The following is a 25,840-nucleotide window of genomic DNA, read 5'->3' as shown; positions in this document are numbered from 1 at the left end:
ATTTTATGTAGGATCTCCGGCCGTACGACTAAATGCCGGATTACCGGTCTTATGAATGTACGGAAGGTGCCGGGTCATACGACTGTTTGTAGGATGACGGATCATACGACTGTATGTAGTATGACTCGTCATACGACTGTATGTAGGATGACTGGCCACGACTGTATGTAGGATGACTGGTCATACGACTGTATGTAGTATGACTCGTCATACGACTGTATGTAGGATGACTGGCCACGACTGTATGTAGGATGGTTGGCCATACGACCCAAAGCCAGACTACCGGCTAGTATGTTAGTAAGTTCAAGTTGAAACATTTAGTTTCAGCGTGCTCAATCTTCTCCAACAACCACCACTTCAAGCTATTATCTGGACTTTAGGAAAAAGCCTTCCCCCCCCCCCCCCCCCCCCCCCCCCCATCTACCCCCTAGGCCGAATGTCTAGGCTTTAACATCAACAATGTTCCGCCTACTCTCTGAGCCAAAAAAAAAATGTCTTGACGTTGACAACAAGACCCCTACTCTCTAGCCCCATTGGTTTTCTTGACTTTAGCCATCATGGACAACAGATCCTTGGGGTGCATGGCCAGGGGCGTCTCCACCCCAACTTTTTTGGGCGTCCTGGGCACACCCGTGTAGTCGTCTGCCGTGCCCCAGCCTCGTTTTGCCTTCACGTGGTTCCCGCCACCGGAAGTGTCACGTGGTCTGTCAAGAGCAGGTTTGGGGAGCACCTGTGGTTTGGGAGCTGTTCTGTGATTGGTTAGTGGATTAGGGCGGGGCTGCTCCCTGGCTCTCGTGGCTTGTTTTTCTGAAGAAAGTAATCAATTAACTAATTAACTTTGATTACAATGTCTTTATTAAACAAATTACTGGACTTTGCCACGATTACATCCAGTCGTGTGGGGAGATTTTCACCACTACAAAAATACAACTCTTTAAAATATACCAGCAGATAGACAACTACGTGAGTTACTGGGTGTGTTAGATTTGAAAATCTAACTCGGAAAGTGCCTAGGTCAAGTCTTATATTTGTCTGGGTCAGGTGTAACATCTACCAGGGTCAGGCGTAACAGCTACCCGGGTCAGTGTAACAATTACCTGGGTCAGGTGTAACATCTACCCGGGTAAAATTTACCTGGGTCAGGTGTAACAATTACCTGGCTCATGGGTACTATTTACCTGGTTCAGGTGTAACATCTACCTGGGTCAGGTGTAACAGCTACCTGGGTCAGGTTTAGCATTTGCCTGGGTCAGGTGTAACATTTACCAATGTCAGGCGTAACAGTTACCTGGGTCAGGCGTAACAATTACCTGGCTCATGTGTACTATTTACCTGGTTCAGGTGTAACATCTACCCGGGTCAGTGTAACAATTACCTGGGTCAGGTGTAACAATTACCTGGCTCATGTGTACTATTTACCTGGTTCAGATGTAACATCAACCTGGGTCAGGTGTAACATCTACCTGGGTCAGGTTTAGCATTTGCCTGGGTCAGGTGTAACATTTACCAATGTCAGGCGTAACAGTTACCTGGGTCAGGCGTAACAATTACCTGGCTCATGTGTACTATTTACCTGGTTCAGGTGTAACATCTACCCGGGTCAGTGTAACAATTACCTGGCTCATGTGTACTATTTACCTGGTTCAGATGTAACATCAACCTGGGTCAGGTGTAACATCTACCTGGGTCAGGTTTAGCATTTGCCTGGGTCAGGTGTAACATTTACCAATGTCAGGCGTAACAGTTACCTGGGTCAGACGTAACATTTGCCCGGTCATGTGTAACAGTTACCTGGGGTCAGGTGTAAGATTTGTCTGGGACAGGTGTTACGGGGGGGGGGGGCGGCGGCGGGTGTAACAGTTACCTGGGTCAGGTGTAACAATTACCTGGGTCAGGTGTAACAATTACCTGGGTCATGTGTAACAGTTACCTTGGGGGGGTTGTCAGATGTAATAATTACCTGGGTCAGGTGTAACAATTACCTGGGTCAGGTGTAACAATTACCTGGGTCATGTGTAACAGTTACCTGGGGGGGGGGGGGGGTGTCAGGTGTAATAATTACCTGGGTCAGGTGTAACAATTACCTGGGTCAGGTGTAACAGTTACCTGGGGTCGTGTGTAACAGTTACCTGGGTCACGTGTAAGATTTGTTTGGGGCAGGTGTAACATTTACCAGGGGTCAGGTGTAGCATTTGCCTGGGGGGCAGATGTAACAGTTACCTGGGTCATGTGTAACAGTTACCGGGGGGGTGTAACATTTACCTGGGTCAGGTTTGAGCAGGTCGTCAGGCCGTCTCTCCAGAACGAACAAATATTTTTTGTTCATCATCCGCTTCTCGTGGTTGGCCTTGATCTCCTGTCGTGTCCGCGGCACCCGGAAGTCGTGGTAACAACAGCAGCCAATCACAACTGCGATACAAATCACGTGTCGTCATAGAAAACAGTCACAGGAATTTAATGGGAGGAAAAGACAACCCATACATCCATTTAATTGATTAGGACTGAATGCTGCTAACACTGATGGCCCCAACTTGTCAATCTCCAAATTGAAATTAACAGAACTCCTGGTATGAAAATCATGCGCCCCTCTACACCCCCACCTTACCTGACCCCTATCGCTAGGTGTCCAGTACCAAAGCCAGAACCTTCCATCCCCATCTCCACACCCCCCCCAGTGACCAGCTATGAGCAGCACAGTGACAACGATACCAATGATTTGCTACCCACCCCTCTCACACCCCCTACATACCTCCACACCCGCACACCCCCACACCCCCACTGACCAGCTATGAGAAGCACTGTGACCACGATACCAATGATGTGCCAGACACGAAGTGGCCCTAGAATTTCTTTCTCGATGGCCGGCCTGCTGGCCCCAGTGGTGGTCGCTGGTGACGTCACCTGAAACCGGAAGTACAAAAGTACAAACCAGGCCAGTCACTGACCCAAATATAAAGAAACACTACTACTGTGATTATTGGTCACGACTTAAGTCTTTTATGTTTATCAAGATATATATATATATATATATATATATATATATATATATATATATATATATATATATATATATATATATATATATATATGGATGTATGTGTATAGATATAGTCAACATGAACTTACAGTTTGTGTGACACATGGCGTCCAAACTAAAACTAGAACTCCAATAACCGCTGACCAGTGCTGCATGGCTTTAGATCATGATGTTGATACCTCCTGCCACATCCCAAACATTACAAACCTAACGACGTCCTACAGCCACACTTCACGTCAATTATCTGACGAGTAAGGTCTTCTCTTTGACGTCAAACAAGAAAGTCGTCAGCCATCTTGCTCAGGTTAACTTGTGTACGAGAACTCAGTGGCTGAAGTAAAGTCTTGTTCGATTGGGCGAGTTTTATTCAATACATTCACATATCTAGCTACTAACCTGACCATAGCCTCACTACAGAACTAACTATATACCTAGCCAAAGATGTAATCACACAACAAACCTAGCCAAGATGTAATCACACAAGAGACTTTACACCTAGCCAAAGATGTAATCACAGAAGTAATTCACCAAATCCACGAAAGCAGGTGAAAGGTGTTAATGGTGTTCAGGTAACACACCACACCCAGCCAGAAACACCCTGACCACACAAACCTCACCTCTGGGTGTTTGCCGACAAATGTGCTCATGTATCGATTAATGTGATTTTGTTTATTGATCGCGTGCTGGCACTGATTGAGTTATTGATTTAATGCGAGACTGCGATGGATTGCGATAAAAGTTTGTTTACAATTTCACCAAAAACTCCAACGGCTACCTTCTGCTTTAAATATTAGTTTCTCTCCAAGATTTAAATACTACAAGTTTCGCTTTGACATTAAATTAGTAGCAAGATTTGCTCCAAGGTTTAAATACTAGCAAGTTTCACTATGAGATTAAATTAGTAGCAAGATTCGCTCCAAGATTATAATACTAGCAAGTTTTATTCCTAAATTACATTACAGACAAGTTTAGCTCCAAAATAAACTTAAACTATTAACAAATTGAGCTCCAATATTAAATTACTAGTATATTTAGCTCCGGAATAAATTACAAGCCTTTAGCTCCAAAATTAATTGACTAGCATGTTCAGCTCTTACGCCAGTGTAGTTGTTAAAGCTCCAAGCATATAAGCTTTGAGAAACAGCTGCAGCTAAAACTAAACTCTTGATTGTAATTAATTGAGCCCCATCTATTTAGCGCATGTTTTCATTAAATAGCACGACGTCTAGCCTCTAGGATGATCAGCTACCAACTAATTATCTCAAGACAGTGTTACCACTTAGAATACAGATTACTATGGCGGATCAGCGGACGTATCTACAAGTCTTCAAATACATGTTTCATGACCACATTTCTGGTTTGCTATTTTTTTTTTAAAGTTGGCTTCACTGCGTTCTATTGAGTATGTTTGTCTTAAAAACTTCATTAATTAAACAACAGTTGTTTTAAGTGTTTTATCTGTACAATAAATGTTTACATGAATTACGAATACAATCACATTTATACAAACGTTATATATATATATATATATATAATATATATATATATATATATATATATATATATTATATATATATATATATATATATATATATATATTTATATATATATATTTATATATATATATATATATGCCAAAATGTTCTGTGTTTTCAAGGGAGATTCAGTGACAAATAAATTGGAACGGCTGCGCTAGGCTACCATAAACCTTCTCACGCCCTCCCCCACCGCCAATTCCCACCCCGCATGAAAGGAAAACTAATAACTACATGAAATAATCCCTGATACTAAACCAACCATAATGACATAAAAAAGCACTCAAAAAATTTCCGCTTTGCTCACAAGGACTACAACCAGCCTAGTTATATTTTATCAAACAGACAGAGAAAACAATCAAGTCACGTGAGCAGTCAGCGCTATGTTGGGCCAGCACAACTAACATTAAATACTATTAATATAAGTGAAATGATTGGTGGTTAGAATCACGTGATTAAAGTCAGTTAAATTATATTTGTGATTTTTAGATTAGGGATTCTGATTGGGTATTTATGGTGTAATGAACACCAGTGTTTCTTCCATACTTTTTTCTCCGGGGGGGGGGGGGCACTTGATATTTTCGGGGGGGGGGGGCGGTCAACATTTTCCGGGGGGGGGGGGGGGGCGGACACTGGTAAACTGGTAAAATATGTCTTCTATAAAAATTTCATTTTGTTCGGGGGCGGCGGGTGGGGGGGGGGGGGGGGGGGGGGGGCGGTAGACTTTCTTCGGAAGAGATGCCTGGAAGAAGCTCTGATGAACACCCTACCAGATTTTCATTGGTTTGTGTAATTGATTCTAATGTTGGTCTAACCCTTTAAATTACACGAAATCGATTATCTTGTACTTTAATTCAGTCGAGAGACTCAATAGTCCTAAATCAAAAATATTAACGATTTGCTTCATCGAATTTAACATGTTTTCGATCCAGCTAAAAATTAAAGGCTTACAATTGTAGGGCGATCACTTTTTTCCCCTCCCTCATAGATATAGAATACAAATTTATGGTGATAGTTATGCAAATTAATTAATCCATTTTCAGTCATACATGTACACAAACACCACGAATTACAAGCAAACTTTGAAATTGACATTAGTGACATTGTACATACAAATATATATATATATATATATATATATATATATATATATATATATATATATATATATATATATATATATATATATATATAAACAATATTTATTGATTTCTTTATACAAACAGGATGTAATTATAGCAGTATTTGATTAGCTTAATGTATTCTAAGAAAACAGTGTTTAACTGAGCATGCTGCATGTTCACCAACTTCCGTTGAAATCTGGTAGTTAGACGGACCAAACCAGCTGTTTATGACGCTCGGCAAGGGGAGTAATCCCAGGAGTTATCTTCTCTTGTTTTTTTGGCGTGCTTGTTGCGGCTGCCTTGTTGGCCATCTCGGCGTGGCGCCTCTCCTCCGCGTGGCGCCTCTCCTCTTCCTCCTCCTCCTCCTGTCCTCTCCTGTTTCGGGAGTCATGTTTGTCTTTCTCTATCTTGTCCACGATGTTGCTAGCCTGTGGAAAAACAATGGGCGTTTATTTCACATAATACACACATACACTTACACAGCGCACACAAGGCAGGGGAAGAAATTGTGTATATATACTATACATATATTAAAATATATATAGGTCTTCTCTCTATATAAATATATTGTTGTATCATGCATGTAAAAATTAATATTCATGGCTTATGTACACCAATGTGTGCATGTATGCAGTAGCACCACAGGACCGGGGGGGGGGGGGGGTGGCGGGGAGGCTCCGCATCGAGTGAAACCATTTGGGGGTGATATCAAATTTTTTAAAATCATAAAATTTACCCTGAATTTTTTTTTAATCTTTTCAATAATAAAAATAGAAGTGGAAAGTGGTGACACACACCAAAAATGTTTAACTACACCACTCAAGTTCTTAGCCACAACTACATTAACCCTAGCCACTCATAGATGCCAGCAGACGTACACATCAACCCTAGCCCCACACACAGACCCCAGCAGACGTAGACTCACCCAAACGTGGAAGGTGGCAGCACCGTTGCTGGCCACGCGGACCTCCCCGAGGGTCGTGGTAGTTGAGGATCTCACGGACACGCTTGGACGTCCGGTCGTCCACGTTGTTGGAGTCAAAGTCCTTCACCTGGTGGATCAGGCTGTCCTTGCCCAGCTTGCCGGCCATCGACTGCAGGTAGGACCAGTCCTGGGGAATAAGACACGCCCATTTCATATATAGGACATATCATTTGAACTATAGGACATCTCATTTGATTATAGGACATATCATTTGAACTATAGGACATCTCATTTGATTATAGGACATATCATTTGAACTATAGGACATCTCATTTGATCCGAGGGACGTTTTGTTTTACTTGTCGATCCCAACAAACATTTTATTTATAAGACATGTACTACATTACAATAAACAAAGTTTTGAAACGAGAAAATGATTTCAAATAAGTTAGCACAGGGCCGCTATGTTGTAGGTGAGTACAGAGAGGACTCACGCGCAGTGTTGATTCTTGGTGACCCAGCAGCATGTAGGAGGCGGCCATGACGTCATGCACACAGGCGGGTGGACGGTGGTAGCTGTGGATCTCAGAGATGGTGTGCTGGTCCATCTGTGGAGTTGGGATAATCCAGGGATTAGTTATGGGAGGAGTGTAATCCAGGGATTTGTTGTGGGAGTAGTGTAATCCAGTGATTAGTTGTGGGAGTAGTGTAATCCATGGATTTGTTGTGGGAGTAGTGTAATCCATGGGTTTGTTGTGGGGGTAGTAGTCCAGGGATTAGTTGTGGGAGTAGTGTAATTCAGGGATTAGTTGTTGGAGTAGTGTAATCCAGTGATTAGTTGTGGGAGTAGTGTAATCCATGGATTTGTTGTGGGAGGAGTGTAATCCATGGATTTGTTGTGGGAGGAGTGTAATCCATGGGTTTGTTGTGGGGGTAGTAGTCCAGGGATTAGTTGTGGGAGTAGTGTAATTCAGGGATTAGTTGTTGGAGTAGTGTAATCCAGGAATTAGTTGTGAGAGTAGTGTAATCCAGGGATTAGTTGTGGGAGTAGTGTAATTCAGGGATTAGTTGTGTGAGTAGTGTAATTCAGGGATAAGTTGTGGGATTAGTGTAATCCATGGATTTGTTGTGGGAGTAGTGTAAATCAGGAATTAGTTGTGGGAGTAGTGTAATTCAGGGATTAGTTGTGAGAGTAGTGTAATCCAGGGATTAGTTGTGGGAGTAGTGTAATTCAGGGATTAGTAGTGGGAGTAGTATAATTCAGGGATAAGTTGTGGGATTAGTGTGATTCAGGGACACATTGCTAGGATGTCATGATGTCAAGACTTACAGCTAAGATGTCATGGCTGTACTTGTTCAACTCCCTCAAGTGCTCGAGTTTTCTCTCAGCAGCCTCGATCTGAGGTTGTAGCTCATTAGCATATCGGCAGCTCCTGGCGTCTTTGATTGTCCTCTCTAGCACCCCCACGTTGCTGCGTCTGATGGCGTCACGGAGATCTGGTACAACATATGGAAACATGACAACATATGGAAACTTGACAACATATGGAAACTTGACAACATATGGAAACTTGACAACATATGGAAACTTGACAACATATGGAAACTTGACAACATATGGAAACTTGACAACATATGAAAACTTGTCAAAAGTCTATGAGCTTGACATAAGTTTTAAATTTTTAAATGTTTAATAACATTCAAAAAGCCTTATTGCAGTTAACCCCCCCGCCCCCGGTCCCATTATTCTATTACCCTTATCAAAATTCACATAAATGATGACCCCCCCCTCCCCCTGTTTTAGAACCGTATCAAACAAAAACACGTTTACGCCTTCAACCCCTCACACCATCACTACCCATACCCTATACGTGAAACCAGCAAACCTCTTCTATCCTACACCTGAACCCCTCACATCGATTAACCTTATCCCCCACTCATGAACTACGAATTACCATACCTGAACCATCCCCACACCACACCACACACACACCTTACAAATGACCCATTCACAGCCGACTACCCACACCCCATACCTAAAACCCACACATCCAATACCCATATTCCCACACATGAACCACTCAAATGCCACCCCTCACCTGAACCCCCCCCCCCCACTGCCCCCAGCCCCCCCCCCCCCCTACCTCTCTTCTGCTTGAGGAAGTACAGCCTCTCATTGGCCCGGGTCAGGTCGCCAGCATCCTCCATACGATTGCTCTCAAACTTTTTGATCGCCTGCTCCAGGGCCTCTAGGTCCTTGCCCCGGGTCGCCTGGATCAGCTGGGTGCGGATCCGTTTCTGGAATTATTTAAAAGGGGCGGAGTTAAGTTTTAATGATGGCTGGTGGTCGGATGTAAACGTCATGGTTGCTATGGTCACAAAGACGTGTGTATGGCAGGGTTTTTTAAATCGTTTTGTTGTTTAGCCTAATTTTGCTTTAGTTAAAGGGAGTGAATGTGTACTGAAATTTTTTTAGTTTAAAACATGTTTTATTACGTCATTTAGACTTTTGTGGCGATGTGCTATGTGTGGGAAAGAAAAGTTTGTTTTTTATAATGTAACCTAAGTTTTTAAATCTTTTTATTTTACAGGGGGTAGGTGTTAGAACTTTGATGCCACATTTTAAGGAAGTTTTACTTTTTGTTATATAAGTGAAGTTGGGGGGGGGGGGGGCGACAAATTTTGTGAAATCTTTCTTTGATGGCAGCGAGGTGCCAGCTGTAGGACAACTGTACTATGAGGGCGCAGGTAAATCAAGGTTGATGGCTCCAGGTAGAATGTACCTCTCTCCACGACCCTCCCCCTTAACCACTAAACAATAATAGTGTTTAATTATGCAGCAGTCGAGTCGATAATTCTAATTAAGTCCCTTATGCGTATAAAAGTGCAGTAATTAATCAGCTTATTCACATGGACTGCGGTAATTAGGAATTGTCTGTACATGGCGTCTCGTCATGTCGACTCCCCCCCCCCCCCACCTCACCCTCTCACCCACTGAGCCACGTCATCACAAAAAGCCATATCGATCTTTTAAAAAACCACAAAGCTCAACCCCACCCCCTCCCAACCTGCTCCTATTAATTTAATGACTTTGATTCTAACATTTTTCCTCCATTTTACTTTCAAGACTATATAAAACGTATTTCATATGATATATGGTCTTACAACCTCTCCCAATCACCCATATAGCGTATCTACCAAGTTCATAAAATCTATTTGTACTCCGTGGTATTTAACTAAGTACCTTATTCGCATACAGTGCATCAATTAAGTAGCTGCAGTAATGGACACAAGCGAGAAAAGTCTCAAAGGTATTTGAGAGGTGCATAAATTAATTTAAAAATCTTGCACGGCGTAGTTACAATTAATATGGTTTTAAAATCCTGTCTGTCTGGTTTTTTTCGGACTTTACTAAAGATTGGACGTATTTGATGTTTTTAATATTTTCGGTAACTAAATAAAAATTAAAAAAAAAGCAAAAACAATTTGGTTTTCACGTGTAATGGCGACATAAACAATGGCATCCTGCTATTGGATAGGCCGACATGAATTTTATTGTACACACTGTAAGCTAAAAATAGAAAACTAGGTCATGGGGTTTTAAATTTGCATTGTTATTTAAAAACTTGATCTGCAAAGTTTTGTAAACAAATAGTTATCGACCACTAAGTTACTGTACAGCCAATCAATATTTGTCTTACGAAAGTGAAACATCCGGTTATAACTTAGGCTTGATGAAAATAAATAGAAATGTAGCCTTAAACTCGACAAATTATTTTCAAGTTCTCTGGATTTGCAACTTTTATAGCATTTATTCTAAAAATATAAAATTTCTAAATTAATTTTAGGCTTAAGTTTTTATTTTTTTAATTTTTTTTTTACGGTCTAAATCTAAAAAGCACGTTTTTATTCCATGTCAACAATACTATGGAAGGAATCTCGTCAACTCGCTTGTCTCCATTAAGAAAGCGATTTACGAGTAATACAGTAAATATCTGATTCCCATACAGAGCAGTAATTAAATAGCTGACGCCCTATACAAGGCATTATTTAGATAAGTTATTCCTATAGTTTCATATTCTCATAAAAATTGGGAAACTAATTTCCGTACAGTACATTTAGCAAGTAACTGGTAATTAAGTAACTAATTCCCATTCAGTGCATTAAGTAAAACTAATGTTCATTAAGCGAAGTAATTAATACTCTGATTCATAACGATTATAGTAACCAGGTACCTGATATGCTTTGAGTGCAGTAATAGGGCTAGTAAGTAGGTCACCAACCACTTCTACGGCTCAATAAAACCTACATGAGCCATAGAACTGGTTTGTGACCTACTTACCAGCCCTATTAGGTGGATAACGCCCATACATTACTCTAAGCAACTGACTCTTACCGAGTGCAGTAGCCAAGTAACTTCTTACCTTGTAGCCCTGGTGTGACGCCTCTGGGTAAGCGTCATCATGAACTGACTCCGTATAGCTGGACGCCGCCACATACTTGGACTGGGGGTAGGGGGACTGGGTGCTCTTGGCATGGCGGGGGCTGGGGCTGGGGTTGTCCGTGTGTTTGGGGGAGGGGTAGTAGTTGAGGTTGTTGGTCGTGGTGTTGTTGTTGTGTGTCATGGTGTTGCTGTTGTGTGTGCCTTTAGGGTCCCGTCTGTCTTGGTGGGGGTGGGGGTCGGCTTCATGGTGATCCGGATGTTGATTGGTCTGTTTCTTGGGCGTAACCTATGACGACAGAGAGCAATTTTTTAAACTGCTAGACTAACATTTGATTGTAATAGTGTATCCGATTTTTGTACATCAAAGGGTATATGGACAAAAATACATTTTTGATCAAAAAGATTTAATATAATCTGGCTTGGATGAGAATAATCAACGGAATTATGAATAATCACAATACATGGTTTTTTTTTCATTGTAAACCTATGTCAACAAAGAAAATCAGCCGGAAAAACTTTGTGACAATAAAATTGATTTTATTAACCTAGACAGTATTTCAATGTCTTCAAAATCTTCAAGTGTTAAATAAACAACTAAAAATTTGAGTTTATAGAATGTTTATTGATGAATTACTGGCATTATTTTCGTTGCATTTCACTGATTTAAGAAAAAAAATCTTAAGAAAAGTGCTCACTAGAATTTCCTTAGCCGGATATTGTTAAGTTGGAGAGGATTATTTCTGTCAATCGCGGGTCAAAGGTCAGTGTCGTTAAAAGTTAATGGACCGGATCGATTATTGACCACGTGATGACACGCTATGCACGATCGGGCGGATTCCTCAGAGTCTTTTATTGACAGGTTTATTGAACCGTGAAAGAGAATTCAATCAGATCGATTTTCTTAAGTCAATCAACTTCTACTTGCACATCGTTGGGAAAAAAATATATTTCATAGGAAAATACAGAGCTCAATAGAGAAAATATAGAGAGCTCAATAGAGAAAATAGAACTCAATAGAGAAAATTGAACTCAATAGAGAAAATATAAAGAGCTCAATAGAGAAAATAGAACTCAATAGAGAAAATACATAGAGCTCAACGGAGAAAATAGAACTCAATAGAGAAAATAGAAGTCAATAGAGAAAATATATAGAGCTCAAGAGAGAAAATACAGCATATTATGTTACAAATAATCAAATTTATATAGTTTTTTATCTTATATGACAGATCAAGTGACCACTAGCCAAGTTTGTGTGGTCGGATATGATAGACCAGGTAGCTTTATGCTCAAATCATCCACATGGTTTTCTCATGTTATTTACATAATGTTGTCATGCATGTACCCGATTTGAATATGACTATGTCATTGGTGGTTTGTGTGTCGGCCGGAGAGGGGGGTCAAAATAACTGCGTACTGTGCTGACCACACAACCGTATTGTTTGTCGTAGCCATAGCAACAGGGAACTTTACTCCGTACCAAGTACTATGGTCCGACACACCTAGAGGTAAACCTATGGTAATTTTCACACGAAAGAAAACCTTTTTTGTAATATATAAATGGAAACTTATTTGTTAACTTCAACATGGAAGCTGTTTTTCCCCGGTAAAATTGTTGACTTTCCATAAAATAGAAACTTTTTATCTTCACCCGTGAAGTTAGGTTTTAATTTCCCCTGGGTTGAAACTTGTCGTTATTTTATACCCCCCCCCCCCCCACCCCACCCATGAATACCAGCCGTTACCTGATTCTTCTTTGTTCCCTCCTTCACTGTCGTCTTGGAGCCGCCACACCCCATCGTGAATGACGTCAAAATCTACTTTCGCTTTCTGTGATCAGACAAATGTGATCACGTGATTATCCAGGAACCGTTACTCAAACATTCACATGGTTGTACCGATTATCTTCTCCTGAAAAAAAAAACATTTCAAAATTATAACAACAATTCAGAGTCAATACATTTTTTTTTAAATTATTTAAAGCCTTTTATATTTGTTACTAGTAACTATGAAACAGGTGTGATGTAACTATAGACAGAAGGTGGAGTCTGTTGACACTGATACAGTATTCTTCCCGCGTCTGCCCGTGCACGAGAATCAACAATGTAATGTTTACTCTATGGCTAGGTTTTTGTACTACTCCGGCCAAACTTTTCATACATGCTTCATATTTGGCTTTCTTTGAATAAACCGATCATATAGATTGTAAAATCGATAGTCACTTTAATATGTTGATTTTTAAATTCATTTAATATCGAACTTAAATTCTGAATTATGCTTATGACCGGTTTTTTTTTTATTTTTATTTTTATTTAACAGACAGTAGAGATATTAAGCATAAAGACAATATGAATGCAATTGAAAGTTAAGTATATTTTTTAAACAAAGAAGAAAACGTAGACATTTCAACTGTATTAAATAGATATGATAAATGGTTTCTTTCTTTTTTTTTTCAGAACTTTATTATATTAAAACTACTGTGTGACGTCCCGGAGCACACCCAGCTGTAATGGGTACTTGAACCACTTTAGGCAGCTGGGCATAGCGCTGTCAGACCATCCCCTCATATGCAGTGTCCAACGGATCTTCAGGTCCGATTTGGGAACTTTAGATTATGTAATTGGCTGTGGGTATGAGTAGGAACCGAACCCAATGCTTTCGTGTTACCAGAAGCAAGTTCGGACACCAGAGGCGTAGCGACCCTTCCCGGCGCCCGGGGACAAACTTTTCGATTTGCACCCCCCCCCCTCGAGATTTCGATTTGCACCCCCCCCCCCCTCAAACTTTCGATTTGTACCCCCCCCTCGAGATTTCGATTTGCATCCCCCCCCCCCTCAAACTTTTGATTTGCACCTCCCTCAACCTTTCAATTTATTTTTCCAACCCATTTTGGCGCCCCCTAAGATCGGCGCCCGGGGACATATGTCCCCCCCCCCCCTCGCTACGCTTCTGTCGGACACCCAGCCATAGCAGATCACTAGGCTGATGGATGTTAGTAAACAATGTACGAGACCTCTCTCTCTCCCCCTCTCCTCCCCCTCCACCCCCCACCCCCCACCCCCCCACCCCCAATAGTTAAGCGAATAGTGAGCGGTAGAACACATATCTCACAGCACCCGGCTATTTTTATAAACCACTTGCATAAACCACCGCCATATTAAACCCACCTCTCTGCCGATGACGTCACATCCGGTACCCGACACTAGAACATCCGGTCCCTGTTGACATCTCAATTACCCAGAGAGAAATAAAAGCCCGGCTTGTATGTGTTATGAGGGTTTAAGTGTGATTGCGAAACTCGTCTAATTTTTTAGGACTTAAATTTCAAGATTAAACTTGGACAATGGTTGGTGTCAAGCCTTATTGATTTTTCAAAAAAATCTGGGGATAATCACAACAAGAAAATGTCGACCAATTAATATTCTACTAACATTGTACTTGTTATTGTATCGCTTGACTTACTAGAAAGTAGTGTCAGATTGGGGGGGGGGGCAACTAACAGAGCCTCTGTCAAGATTCCTGATCTTTCATAGACTCGTGGTTTCTCTTGGACTGATTTGAGCTCATTCAACTTTCTAAACAACTGCTACACACACTTCGATTTAAAATATTCAAGGGCCCCTAGCAAATATATTCAGCAAGGGGCCCTTGGAAATATATTAAGCGCGAGGCCCTCGGAAACAGCTTCGGCATGTACCCTAGGAAATATATTCAGCCAGGGGCCATAGGAAATACATTGTCAGCTTAAATCAACCATGTCAAAGGTCGCATGTTTAATTTATCCAGTAAACAAAACAATAAAGTTTCCATTTTCTCTGGGCTAAAGATAAATTTATCCAGTAAACAAAACAATAAAGTTTCCCTTTTCCTTGAGCTGAAGATAAATTGTTCTTAACGCGACTTGATTTAAATGTGTGTTGTTTTTTTACTGTAGCCTCATGTGGGCTGCTTTGTAGATTTCCTATTTTCTATTCAAACAATGAACGCAAACTTTGATTTCAGATCAATAAAAAATGATCAAACAGGTAAGTTAACTGCGACGTACATCTAACGCGTAAAAGGTGTTTAGTTGACAGTTTAAACACAGTCAAGTTACAGTCAAGTTTTGAAGACAGACCATAGTAAAGTTCTAGAAGAACAGTTAGCAGTATAGGTCAGAGGCGTAGCGAGGGGGGGACATATGTCCCCGGGCGCCGACCTTAGGGGGGGGGGCGCCAAAATGGGTTTGAAAAACAAATTGAAAGTTTAAGGGGGGGGGGGGGGTGCAAATCGAAAGTTTGTCCCCGGGCGCCGGGAAGGGTCGCTACGCCTCTGGTGTAGGTCTAGAGAACAGAGTGGAGTGTGTACCATGGATGAACAAAAACTTTAAAACATCGACTAGGGGTGTAGATAGGCCGTTCATATTTTTTTTACCACGCCATAAAAACAACCTGTATATTAAGTTGAATCAACAATCTTTTTATTTTATTCTTGTACGATTAAAACTGTTTACTGTCATTAATTTGTGATTACTTTATAATAGGTATAGTGTATTGCTTTATGATAGGTGTAGGTGTGGTGTATTGCTTTATGATAGGTGTAGTGTATTGCTTTATGATAGGTGTAGGTGTAGTGAATTGCTTTATGATAGGTGTAGGTGTAGTGTATTGCTTTATGATAGGTGTAGTGTATTGCTTTATGATAGGTGTAGTGTATTGCTTTATGATAGGTGTAGTGTATTGCTTTATGATAGGTGTAGTGTATTGCTTTATGATAGGTGTAGTGTATTGCTTTATGATAGGTGTAGGTGTAGTGAATTGCTTTATGATAGGTGTAGGTGTAGTGAATTGCTTTATGATAGGTGTAGGTGTAGTGTATTGCTTTATGATAGGTGTAGTGTATTGCTTTATGATAGGTGTAGTGTATTGCTTTATGATAGGTGTAGTGTATTGCTTTATGATAGGTGTAGTGTATTGCTTTATGATAGGTGTAGTGTATTGCTTTATGATAGGTGTAGTGTATTGCTTTATGATAGGTGTAGTGTATTGCTTTATGATAGGTGTAGTGTATTGCTTTATGATAGGTGTAGTGTATTGCTTTATGATAGGTGTAGGTGTAGTGAATTGCTTTATGATAGGTGTAGGTGTAGTGTATTACTTTATGATAGGTGTAGGTGTAGTGTATTACTTTAAGATAGGTGTAGGTGTAGTGTATTACTTTATGACATGTGTAGGTGTAGTGTATTACTTTATGACATGTGTAGGTGTAGTGTATTACCTTATGATAGGTGTAGGTGTAGTGTATTACTTTATGACATGTGTAGGTGTAGTGTATTACCTTATGATAGGTGTAGGTGTAGTGTATTACTTTATGATAGGTGTAGGTGTAGTGTATTACTTTATGATAGGTGTAGGTGTAGTGTATTACTTTAAGATAGGTGTAGGTGTAGTGTATTACTTTATGACATGTGTAGGTGTAGTGTATTACTTTATGACATGTGTAGGTGTAGTGTATTACCTTATGATAGGTGTAGGTGTAGTGTATTACTTTATGACATGTGTAGGTGTAGTGTATTACCTTATGATAGGTGTAGGTGTAGTGTATTCCTTTAAGATAGATGTAGTGTAAAGTAGTAGACCAGGTGTAATCCCACCCTTGTTTACAAGTGGCGCTGATCACGAGAACAAAAATCGATACGGCTTAGATTCGGCTACCTGCCGCAGACTTTTACTGGCCTCTGTATCACGTGACTGTCACCAACACTTTGGTCTTCAAGCTTTCGATTTCTGTATCAGATAGCTCAGTCCTGTTGTGAGATTTGGTCTCAAGGGCTTTTTTTTTACACCTTGAGGTGATCAAAGCCCCAAGTGGATTTCAAAGTTTAAAATATTCATTTAAAACTGCGCTATATATGTACGTTTTATATATTTTTATATACATATGTGTGCGTTTTAATTTAATTGTACAATATATATATATATATATATATATATATATATATATATATATATATATATATATATATATATATATATATATATATATATATATATATATATATATATATATATATATATATATATATATATATATATATTGCGCAGGTTTACCTTACAACTAGTCGTTCCAGTACGCACATACATACGATATAAGATATCCTTGAATCAAAACATTCAATTGTAGCTCATTTGCTACAGAGTTCAATAGCTCCAATCAAACTGGCTGAGCCCGTGCCTTCACCTGTCGTCTGTACCTGGTCCTGAGCTGATTGTGATTGTGTATTGGTGAGACTGTGGAGCTAGATTGGTATTGTTTATGTTTTGGTCATCTACCCGGCAGAATTTTAAAAAAAAACATGGCTGACAGGATTTAGGGTTACGTATGTTTGGGATCGAGTCGTCCAAAAGAAAAGTATGTTTAGCTCCTATAGAGAGTATGATTAGCTCCCACACAGAGAAGTATGTTAAGCTCCCACACAGAGAAGTATGTTAAGCTCCCACACAGAGAAGTATGTTTAGCTCCCACACAGAGAAGTATGTTAAGCTCCCACACAGAGAAGTATGTTTAGCTCCCACACAGAGAAGTATGTTTAGCTCCCACACAATGTTTAGCTCCCACACAGAGAAGTATGTTTAGCTCCCACACAGAGAAGTATGTTTAGCTCCCACACAGAGAAGTATGTTTAGCTCCCACACAGAGAAGTATGTTAAGCTCCCACACAGAGAAGTATGTTTAGCTCCCACACAATGTTTAGCTCCCACACAGAGAAGTATGTTTAGCTCCCACACAGAGAAGTATGTTAAGCTCCCACACAGAGAAGTATGTTTAGCTCCCACACAGAGAAGTATGTTAAGCTCCCACACAGAGAAGTATGTTTAGCTCCCACACAGAGAAGTATGTTTAGCTCCCACACAGAGAAGTATGTTTAGCTCCCACACAATGTTTAGCTCCCACACAGAGAAGTATGTTAAGCTCCCACACAGAGAAGTATGTTTAGCTCCCACACAATGTTTAGCTCCCACACAGAGAAGTATGTTAAGCTCCCACACAGAGAAGTATGTTTAGCTCCCACACAGAGAAGTATGTTTAGCTCCCACACAATGTTTAGCTCCCACACAGAGAAGTATGTTTAGCTCCCACACAGAGAAGTATGTTTAGCTCCCACACAGAGAAGTATGTTTAGCTCCCACACAATGTTTAGCTCCCACACAGAGAAGTAAGTTTAGCTCCCACACAGAGAAGTAAGTTTAGCTCCCACACAGAGAAGTAAGTTTAGCTCCCACACAGAGAAGCATTTTAAGCTCCCACACAGAGAATGTCACAGCCCTATAAAACTACAAATTATAACACTACGATTAGCCCCACTGTCGCTTCTTATCTGCCACATTCGACTTGATAAGTGATGAGAGCAATCGACGACAAAAGAAATCTAGAGATTAACTGGCTTATCCAATAAAAGCATAGTGTAGTTCTGTTAAGAACAAAATAGTTCTCAGCAACTTAAGTAATTCAGTCTATCTCTAGCTCTATAAACACTCGACTAAACACCTACACACAGAAACATACATACATACACACAATCACCCCCCCCCCCACACACACACACAGACAAGTATAACTTAATAGTGACTGACTATTAAAATCGATACAGTGTTTCTTTCAGACTTTATTCTCGGGGGGGGGGGGGGACACAATATTTTCAAAGGGTGGCGGTGACGGACAAAATTTTCCGGTATTATATAAATTCTTTTTCGTTGGGAAGGGGTGGTTGTGCCCTCCCCTCCTCACCCCCATACTCACTCGGAAGAGATGTCTGAAACAGTGAATTAACAGTAGTATATTAGGTCACTTTTGGGTAGTATGGGTGAGCAGGAGCAGGAGGTGGAGCAGGAGCAGGAGCAATGGTTATATAGGAAAATACTCCCTGCCTGGGTGAGCCGCAGGAACAATGACATATAGCAAAATACTCACCCACCAGGCGCAGCCTGCCGCAGCCGCAGGAACAACGAGATATAGTAAAATACTCCCTGGGGGAGGTGGAGGTACACCGACATATAGTAAAATACTCACCCACCTGGGTGAGGGTGGGTGAGCCGCAGGAACAATGACATATAGTAAAATACTCACCCACCTGGGTGAGCAGGTGGGTGAGGGTGGGTGAGCCGCAGGTACAATGAGATATAGTAAAATACTCACCCACCCTAGGGTGGGTGAGCAGGAGCGGGAGTAGGTCAGTAGGTCACCTTTTGGTGACCTTGTGACGTAATTAGTAACATTATGACGTAATCATTGACCTTGTGACGTAATCATTGACCTAGTTACGTAATTTTAACGAGTTTTTTAATTAGTTTAATGAGTTTTTTAAATTTTAATTAATTTTTTGACCTAGTTACGTAATTTTAATGCGTTTTTAAGGAGTTTTTAAATTTTTAATTAATTTTTATTATCGAGTTACGTAATTTAATTACTTTGATTGTATTTTTTATTTTGTTTAATTTGTTTGTTTACTTGTTGTTTAATTTAATTACTTTGTTTATATTGTGTAATTTTTTTATTAACGAGTTACGTAAATTTGACACGACGTACTATAACGTTGTTGATTTTTAAAACTTGAAGTTTATAATCTTAAGCAAATTTACCACCACCTTACCACCACCTTACCACCACCTTACCACCTTACCACCACCTAAGGTGATCAAAAATTAAGATGACAATGTAAGATATAGAAAAAGAAAATACATTGAGTGGTAAAAATAAAAAATTGTCATTAGACGTAATGTATTATGTATAAGTAAACTTTCTTAAAAATTAAAGAAGTTCAAGTCAAAAAGAAGATTGATGAAAACTGAAATACTAAAGCGAACATGGGAAGGTAATCTGCTGCAAGACTAAGATATATATTTTGTTAACCCTTGTCTTCCTAAATTATTTTTTAACTTTTTAAAGAAATTGACTGTTTAGTTAAGGATTCTGACGCGAATTTTTTTCACAAGGGACGATACTCGTGTCTGTAGACAAGGCTGTTCTAATTTTAGAACAGTTGTCTTTCCTCTCGTTTCTCTATTAGGGAAGCCGTAAGGGGAAGACACGCGACACGTCTTTTAAAATGTAAACAAGCGTGCACGGGGTGCACTTAAAATAAACCCCGCTGCGACAATTGTTAAATTTATCTGGCTCAGTGTGGTCAAATGGTGGTCAGATCAAAAGAAAATCGGAACGGTCATAAAAAACTTAATTACTTTTCCAGACTTGTAAAAAACATGTCTACCCACGCATACCTACGTACCAACGCACCAAGTCACCCTGTCGCCCATTAAAAAACACGAACCTACCGAGACTTTGTTTCGTCTCAAAACCTGACTTAACGGTGGTTGAAAGAAAATTCCGACCCTTAAATATATTTTTGTTTTCGCTGACCCTCGCTATAAGCGAATAGTTACAACCATTAATCTTTCATACATAGCAAGGGACGGTTCGCAGGACATGTGGAAACAAAATTTTTTAACTTGATCAAAGAATGACCGGGCGTACGATATGTGAACATAGTTCATGTACAGCTGTAGTCTAATGAAAAAAGCCGAGAGCCGTGACTAATTACAGCACCAGCTGTCGCCACACTTAACGCGGAGAGGGACTTAATGGCTTCGATTAATTACCTGTTGTGATCGCTTCAGTGAGCCCGCTATTAAACAACCACGGGGAGCGCCTGGGAGGATTACGGGCGGATCGATAAGTACAAGCTGTCGCTAATAAGTAACAGCTGTGGTTAAATGGATGTTATACACAATGACACTTTCTAGTACACGCTAGTGTTAGTCTTTTATTTCAAACGGCGTACAACAAAGAAATTAAAAGCAAACTAATTAAAATGAATTTCAAACAAATAAATTATACAAAGTAATTAAATTAAACAACAAGTAAACAACAATTAAAAATAAAATTTAAAAATAATAATTTAAAAAATTTAAAAAGTTAAAAAATTAAAATCAAATTACGTAACTCGTTAATAATAATTAAACTAATTATAAAATTAAATTAAAAAATTTAAAAATTAAAAAAAACTAAAATCAAATTACGTAACTCGTTAATAAAAAATTACACATAGATGGACCCTCATACTGATGGTCAGTAGGTGCGATCAATATTAACTTGGCCCTTGTACGGTGGTTGACAAGAACAAAGGATCGCATGTGGATCGATACGTGTCGGGTGCCATTAGCGAGTAACAGGTGTCTCTAATGGCTGTTTGTAGTCGACATAAACCCACGATGCATGACCAAATTAATTAGGCGGACCATCATTTGATGGCTGTGTGTGGAATCAATATTAACGCGCCCGTTGTCCCGATGGCTCCGTGGGTGCGATCAATACATTCCCATTAAAAGCGCAGCGCGTGTCAACAAAGGATCACGGATCGATAAGTAACAGATGTGGTTAAATGGATGTTCTATTTTCGGTAACCGTTCGTTGTGTTGCTGAATGGTCCATAACGTTGTTGATTTTTAAAACTTGAAGTTTATAATCTTAAGCAAATTTACCACCACCACCACCACCACCACCACCACCACCCGCTTGGTAACATCTGTCGCCAATAATTAACAGCAAACTAATTAAAATGAATTTCAAACAAATAAATTATACAAAGTAATTAAATTAAACAACAAGTAAACAACAATTAAAAATACAATTTAAAAATAATAATTTAAAAAAATTTTAAAAATTAAAAAAAAAAAAAATTAAAATCAAATTACGTAACTAGTTAATAATAATTTAACTAATTATAAAATAAAATAAAATAAAATTAAAAATAAACAAAATAAAAAATAATTAAAAAGTAAACAAATAATCAAATTACGTAACTCGTTAATAAAAAAATTACACAATATAAACAAAGTAATTAAATTAAACAACAAGTAAACAAACAAATTAAACAAAATAAAAAATACAATCAAAGTAATTAAATTACGTAACTCGATAATAAAAATTAATTAAAAATTTAAAAACTCCTTAAAAACGCATTAAAATTACGTAACTAGGTCAAAAAATTAATTAAAATTTAAAAAACTCATTAAACTAATTAAAAAACTCGTTAAAATTACGTAACTAGGTCAATGATTACGTCACAAGGTCAATGATTACGTCATAATGTTACTAATTACGTCACAAGGTCACCAAAAGGTGACCTACTGACCTACTCCCGCTCCTGCTCACCCACCCTAGGGTGGGTGAGTATTTTACTATATCTCATTGTACCTGCGGCTCACCCACCCTCACCCACCTGCTCACCCAGGTGGGTGAGTATTTTACTATATGTCATTGTTCCTGCGGCTCACCCACCCTCACCCAGGTGGGTGAGTATTTTACTATATGTCGGTGTACCTCCACCTCCCCCAGGGAGTATTTTACTATATCTCGTTGTTCCTGCGGCTGCGGCAGGCTGCGCCTGGTGGGTGAGTATTTTGCTATATGTCATTGTTCCTGCGGCTCACCCAGGCAGGGAGTATTTTCCTATATAACCATTGCTCCTGCTCCTGCTCCACCTCCTGCTCCTGCTCACCCATACTACCCAAAAGTGACCTAATATACTACTATTAACAACGTAAATAAACAACAATTTCTTTTTTTTTTTTTTTTCTTTCAGCATAGATTCAACATATCGACCTTGAAATATTTTTTTTTCAATTAAAATTTAGATGTGCATGAATTTAGTGGCTCGTTGGAGAGTGGGGAACTGTTGGGAGAAAAGGAAAGTGGGTCCCAAATGGTGTGTTAAATGGTAACAAGAAAATAGTGGGTCCCAAATGGTGTGTTAAATGGTAACAAGAAAATAATGGGTCTCAAATGGTGTGGTGAATGGTAACAAGAAAATAGTGGGTCTCAAATTGTGTGGTGAATGGTAACAAGAAAATAGTGGGTCCCAAATGGTGTGTTAAATGGTAACAAGAAAATAATGGGTCTCAAATGGTGTGGTGAATGGTAACAAGAAAATAGTGGGTCTCAAATTGTGTGGTGAATGGTAACAAGAAAATAGTGGGTCCCAAATGGTGTGTTAAATGGTAACAAGAAAATAGTGGGTCCCAAATGGTGTGTTAAATGGTAACAAGAAAATAGTGGGTCTCAAATTGTGTGGTGAATGGTAACAAGAAAATAGTGGGTCCCAAATGGTGTGTTAAATGGTAACAAGAAAATAATGGGTCTCAAATGGTGTGGTGAATGGTAACAAGAAAATAGTGGGTCTCAAATTGTGTGGTGAATGGTAACAAGAAAATAGTGGGTCTCAAATTGTGTGGTGAATGGTAACAAGAAAATAGTGGGTCTCAAATGGTGTGGTGAATGGTAACAAGAAAATAGTATGTCTCAAATTGTGTGTTAAATGTGTACTAGATAAATAACAGGTCTCAAATGATTTAAGAAATGGTGACAGAAGAAAGAGTCTAAAATGATGTAACCTATTGAAAAGAGAGATGAGTGGGTCTTAGTTGGTGTGACGAATTGTAACAGTAGGGATGGGTCTCAAATAATGTGACGAATTGTGACGGGGAGGGGGTCTAAAACGGTGTGACAAATTATGAAAGGAGGGGGATGGGTCTAAACTAGTGGGACAGGAAACTTGTGTGTCTAAACCGGTGTGACAAATTGCGACAGCAGGAAGAGAATCTGAAATGGAGAGAGAAATTGAGACGAGAGATAAATTGGTCTGATAGTTGATAAAAGGTGATACAATGAAAGGAACATACATTTCATGACAATTGTGGGCAATAAAAGTAAACAGTGTATTATTACATTTTATTTATGGGAGTAGCGCATTAACTAAGGTGAAACAGTCACCTGAATGAAGGCGGGGCAGCCACCAGGATAATGATGTTTATTATTCTAAAGTAAATAAATGGAACGACCTTCAAGCCAAAACACTTTTTTTATTTCTATTTAATCGTGGACTTTTAATAATAATAATTTTGAAATTCATGCCTTACCTTATTTATGAAGAAAAACACTTTTTAAAAATAGTCCAGTTTACTAACTCTCATTATATCCTTAAGTCAAATTATTATTTTTTTCAATTTCAAATAAATGTTGTATTAAAGTAAAAATCTTCACAACACAGCCCACAATCCAGAAATACAAATCCCTGAACAACACAAGAGCGAAAGTCTCGAAGCACTAAGTGAAAGGTTTTATCTGTGTTGCTATGTTGCCGTGTGTCTCAGGCCGCCGTGTGTAGAGTGGCGAATAGTGAAAGTCCAATTTCGACAGTCTTAGTTACAGGCCCGGCGTCCGTGGAGACATTGAGAAGGGGCATAACTGCGACTAGTAAAAGGGGACACAAGCGTTCTCATCCCCTATTGATCCGAACAAATATTTCCATTATCGATCGCTTGAAGGGACTTAGCTCGACAAATTACATTTGAGCTTTTCGTTTTAGTTTTGGCAGTTGTTTAAAGTCTTTCTTTAATGGACAGGTGAATGAAGATTTTAAGACAGGGAACCAAATCGAGAGTTGTATACAGGTAAACATGGAATAAAAGACCACGGCTGTTATTTGAGACTAGATAAGAATTGTCAACTTTGTATCTCAGAAACAAAACAAGTACTTTAGTGGAATACATACAATTGTATACCGAGTTTTATTTAACTTACAATAATCAATTTTGTAAAGGTGGTACTGCAAATTATGAATAGTCGCTGCGTCAGCTTCACATAGCTGCAGCTTAGTGAGGCAAGTAGGATTATATGAGGATTGTATAAAGATTATATGAGGATTCTATAAAGATTATATGAGGATTGTATAAAGATTATATGAGGATTGTATAAATGAAAGAGGATTATATGATAATTTTTGAAGATTGTGAGAGGGTTGTACGACGACTGCATACTTAAAAGAGGATTATATTAGGATTGTTTGAAGAATTAGAGAGGATTTTATGAAGATTGTATGATTATCGTGTCTACTTGAGGCTTAACTTTTTACTCGTCACAATTTGTCGAACCGTTTCGACTACACCCCCCCCCCCCCCTCCTGTCACAATTTATCAACAAGAACGAAGCTCAATAACTCGTTGGCAATATTTGAGATAAAAATCTGACAGTCTCAAGGAAATTATGAGATTTAATGCTAGTATTACTTTTATAAAAATTAAATTAGTCGTTGTGGCAAAAGACAAATCTCTATATTTTAGCCCTGTATTAACCACACTAAATAAGTTCATTTGACTGTTTTTATTTTTTTCTTAAGAGCATAAATCGTAGCAATATTCCCGGGGCCATTTCTTATTTACTGTGCTCGCCATTGTGTCCGGTAGCCGAGCCACAAATGTCAACAAAGAATGGTGCCGCGAACTTCGATCTGACAGTTTTCATTGGCGGTGCCAGACATGATTTCTTATCAATAGGCGAGGTTTTTTTTTTTGTTAGGAGTAGACATTCAAACATGTGAAAGTGTAGAAATCAATGTGTTATTAACAATCTAAAAATTGATTTTAAATTATTCATAACCTACCTAAAAGGCCTACATTTATTAGTTTTATGTACACATTATTTTTTTTTAAAAATCCTCCATCTAAGTTTAGAAGATTTTTCTTATAAATTTTTTTTTTTATATTTCTTTTATCCTAACTGGTATTACAGTTGTTTTTTTAATGATATCTTCTTATCAATGATAAGCTATTACCTATTTAAATGAAACATTTTTTCTGGTTAATCCCCTTTGATGATTTGTTATAGATGTGACAGAAGGAGACAATTTTATCTAAAATATTTGTATAAACATTTGTCGCGCCAATATATAGGGGCCTAACTATT

General features: G+C 39.1%; 2 protein-coding genes across 2 annotated transcripts; both read right to left on the bottom strand.

Moving 5' to 3' along the window:
• Positions 1-503: 503 nt before the first annotated feature.
• On the bottom strand, positions 504-6,007 carry LOC131950170 (uncharacterized). The gene is made up of 4 exons (XM_059312223.1): positions 5,915-6,007; positions 2,784-2,901; positions 2,263-2,409; positions 504-807 (listed from the first exon to the last, which is right to left on the bottom strand). Exons 1-4 carry the CDS (start codon positions 6,005-6,007, stop codon positions 518-520), a joined length of 648 nt encoding a protein of 215 aa, XP_059168206.1. The 3' UTR covers positions 504-517.
• On the bottom strand, positions 5,738-24,320 carry LOC131950161 (uncharacterized). Its single transcript, XM_059312209.1, has 8 exons — positions 24,016-24,320; positions 12,808-12,973; positions 11,046-11,351; positions 8,766-8,919; positions 7,952-8,118; positions 7,116-7,229; positions 6,622-6,808; positions 5,738-6,124 (listed from the first exon to the last, which is right to left on the bottom strand). The coding sequence occupies exons 2-8, from the start codon at positions 12,859-12,861 to the stop codon at positions 6,120-6,122; spliced, it is 987 nt and encodes a 328-aa protein (XP_059168192.1). The 5' UTR covers positions 12,862-12,973; positions 24,016-24,320; the 3' UTR covers positions 5,738-6,119.
• Positions 24,321-25,840: the final 1,520 nt, after the last annotated feature.

This window comes from Physella acuta, unplaced genomic scaffold (genome assembly GCF_028476545.2).
Source record: "Physella acuta isolate Inbredline_101_S28 unplaced genomic scaffold, ASM2847654v3 ptg000741l, whole genome shotgun sequence".
NCBI classification, from domain to species: Eukaryota; Metazoa; Mollusca; class Gastropoda; family Physidae; genus Physella; species Physella acuta.
This window is presented reverse-complemented; position numbering and strand designations above follow the sequence as displayed.